A 3,664-nucleotide genomic window follows, 5' to 3' on the forward strand; every position below is an offset into this window, starting at 1 on the left:
TTTCCATTGTAAATCACTTCGTTGCCTTCCCAAACGAAAGGTGATTTGAACATACCATTAAAACCCCAATATTGAGTTTTAAGATCTTTGCAGAGGGCTCCCCTCTTGGTCGGTCCATCACCCTTGGAGACACCTTAAACAGGATTTCAGCCAGGTTTGCTCATTGTTGCTTTGGGCATCCAGTTCTTGAACTTCCTCTATGAAAATAACCTTGACCGAGAAAAAAAGTGTGACTTAAATTGCTAAGTGTGCAGCAACTTCAAAGGCAACTCGGATGTGTTTCAGGTTTGCTTTTGCAGTTTGGAGGTACACAGCCACCTGCTATAAGTCAACTCAAAGGAATCTTGACCTCGCACTCGAAGCAAGCCCAGGAGGGTTAAAACGTCAACGCTCTCCAGTTCATCCACTTCTTTTTGACAGGAGCTGCACGCCTGCAGTTGTTTTTGTACAGTATTTGGTTTGGTCCTACAGAAATTCACCATGGCAGGGGACAAGGGCTTTCTGATCCTACTAATCTGCATCTTTCTCGGTAAGTCTTTTTTATTATGGGTTTATTTATACATGGAGGTGAGGGACAGCAGCATGTAAGTGTTTAATTTCTGTATTGTGAAGCAAAATTTGTTTTGTGAAGTGAAAAAGAACCAATTCCCAATACAGCGGGCCCTTCTTATACATGGATTTTTTTAATACACGGATTCAAGCATCCATGGTTTGAAAATGTTAAAAAAAAAAGTATAAATTTCAAATATCAAACCTTGATTTTCCATTTATTATAAGGGACACCATTTTGCTATGGCATTATATTTAATGGGACTTGAGCATCCACAGATTTTTTTATCCACTGGGGATCTTGGAACCAAACCCCAGCAGATAACAAGGGCCCACTGTATTCATCTTCAAAACGGTTTAAAATGTTAAATATGTGTTTAAATATATGCACCTCTTGTTTGTCATTTTAAACTGATGTGCATTTTAACTGTCTTATTTTTGAAAAAAATTAAATTACTTTCAGCATTAAAATTAATTGCAAATGTACAGTTGTTTTCACAGAAAATTAGACTTCCTCTCGCCTTACGTGGATTGGTTCTTGTCATTATTTTATGGCTTTTGCTTCTTTTTTGTCTTCTTGGCCTCTACCTGTGAATCTAAATTTCTTTCCATCTTGCTAAACTTTAAACTTCTAATACAAAAATTATTCGTAAGTCAGATAAAAATAACTAACTGATGACTTTTTAACTGATGCTGTTTGTCTATTGTTTGCTGTCGTTCCCCACCGCAATCCGTGGGAAGCGGTGGGTAAAAATTATTATTATTAATATTATTATTATTTAATAAATCTGCTAGAATATTTTGGACAGTGGCCTGAAGATAACAAAAATGGTCTGGTTTTAAGCGCTACATTGTTGTTGTTGTTGTTATATTTATTTGCATTTCACTCTTTTCCCAGAACTGGGAAACAGAGCAGCATGTCTTTATGTATTTTTAGTCCTCTTGTTAATACAGTCCACGGATTCTTTATCCACGGATTCAAGCATCTGGGCTTGAAAATACTTTAAAAATATACAAATCTCCATAGGCAAACCTTGATTTTGCCCCTTTATATAAGGGACACCATTTTACTAGGCCATTATATTTAATAAGACTTGAGCATCCATGGATTTTGGTATCCACGGGGGGGCCTGGAACCAAACCCCAGCGGATACCAAGGGCCCACTATACTTATTTTTCGAAATTGAATATATTATTATTATTATTATTATTATTATTATTATTATTATTAAACTTTATTTATAAAGTGCTGTAAGTTTACACAGCACTGTACATAAAATAGAATAAAATAAAATTGCATGCTACCCTGAGACCCTCAATTACAGGGTGAGATATCAACAATTCAATCAATCAATCAATCTGCAATACAATACGCCTTTAGATCAACCAAGCAGAGGGATAGAAAAGTAGTTAGAGAGCCAGGGTTGGAGCCATTGTATCTGACTCTGGAGATTATAGCAACAGCATTTAGCAATAGCATTTACATTTCTATACCACTAATAGTGAACTCAGCATCTCTAAGTGGTTTTCAATCTGTAAATAACTAAATGCTTAAGCACCCTCCTTCACCTTCTGCAGCCATTTTAGGGATGTATAAGCAATAAAGCATTTAAATGTCTATTCCGCTTCATAGTGAACTCAGCATAATTTAAAGTGGTTTACAATCTGTAAACCAACACCCCCAACAAGCCAAGTACTCATGTTGCCAAACTACAAAAGGATGGAAAGCTGAGCCAACCAGATAGAACAAGTTTGGGATAGCTTTCCTGTCCTTATCCCATCCTTATCCCATCAGGGGAGGGGATCACATGAGAGCCTTTCAGATCATATGCATTGATCCTGTCATTATCCTGTCATTGAAGTGGCATTGCGTTACCGCAAACTCCCATTAATGCAAAATACTGGGGCAATGCCACAACAGTGAGGAGACAATGACAAGATTGGCGTGACGTCATTTGAAAGGCTTTTGCACAAACACTGTTGCTCGTCCTTCCCAGACAGGACAATGTCAGGATCGGCGCAACGTCGTATGAAAGTCATTCCCGCGATGGGGCAGGGATGGGACAATGATATCCCATCTCCCGTGTGATAATCTCAATTGTTGCTGCAGTACTGTACTAGCATTTAACCCACCAGGGCTCCTTGTATAGAATCATAGGAGATTATCACATGGGGGAAAGGATGTCCTTTTCCTGTCCTTTTCCCATTCTTTTATTCAGTTGCACAAAAGGCTAGTATATGACATCATGCTAATGCGGTCATTATCCCTTCAGTCAAGTGTAGCATGTCCAAAGGAGCGCAACTAAAATGGTGAAGGGTCTGGAAACCATGCCCTGTCAGGAACGCCTTAGGGAGCTGGGGATGTTTAGCCTGGAAAAGAGAAGGCTGATATGATAGCCCTGTTTAAATACTTGAAGGGATGTCATATTGAAGAGGGAGCTAGCTTGTTTTCTTCTGCTCCAGAGACTAGAACACAGAGCAATGGATGCAAGTTCCAGGAAAAGAGATTCCAACTCAACATTAGGAGGAACCTCCTGACAGTCAGGGCTGTTGGATAGTGGAACACATTTCTTCCTCAGAGTGTAGCGGAATCTCCTTCCTTGGAGGTCTTTAAGCAGAGGCTGGATGGCCATCTGTCTGGGATGCTTTGATTGAGAGTTCCTGCATGGCAGAATGGGGTTGGACTGGATAGCCCTTGCGGTCTCTTCCAACTCCACAATTCTATGATTCTATGATTCTAAGTGTAATTGTCCACAATCACACTAAAGGCTATCATATGACATCATGCTTATCCCATCATCCCATCAGTGAAGTGAAGTTGTCCTGTTGTTTTGCATTAACAGAAGTTTCCGTTATTGAAAAGCGAGAGGACAATTCCACTTCATTGACAGGATAATGACAAGATACTTGTAATGTGTGTGTAAGTCTTTCGCGTGATCGGGCGACAAGGATGGGATAAGGCCAGGAACAATCTACTTCTTTGTCTCCCCATCTGATAATCCCCATAGAGTTGGAAGAGACCCCCAAGGGTCATCCAGTCCAACCCCCTGCAATGCAGGAACATTCAGTCAAAGCATACCTGACAGAGCTATGTTCAGAAGCAAAAACAAATTGC

At 39.7% G+C, this 3,664-nt stretch overlaps 1 protein-coding gene across 1 annotated transcript in view; it reads left to right on the forward strand.

The window, feature by feature from the left end:
• The first annotated feature begins 425 nt into the window (after positions 1-425).
• LOC121916161 (V-set and immunoglobulin domain-containing protein 8-like) overlaps positions 426-3,664 on the forward strand; it is a 20,174-nt gene continuing 16,935 nt past the window's right edge. The window contains exon 1 of the mRNA XM_042440975.1: positions 426-529. Coding sequence (XP_042296909.1) covers positions 481-529 — 49 coding nt within the window. The 5' untranslated portion in view covers positions 426-480. The remainder of the gene's footprint in view (positions 530-3,664) is intronic.

The sequence above is a fragment of the Sceloporus undulatus genome, chromosome 9 (genome assembly GCF_019175285.1).
Source record: "Sceloporus undulatus isolate JIND9_A2432 ecotype Alabama chromosome 9, SceUnd_v1.1, whole genome shotgun sequence".
Lineage (NCBI taxonomy): Eukaryota > Metazoa > Chordata > Lepidosauria > Squamata > Phrynosomatidae > Sceloporus > Sceloporus undulatus.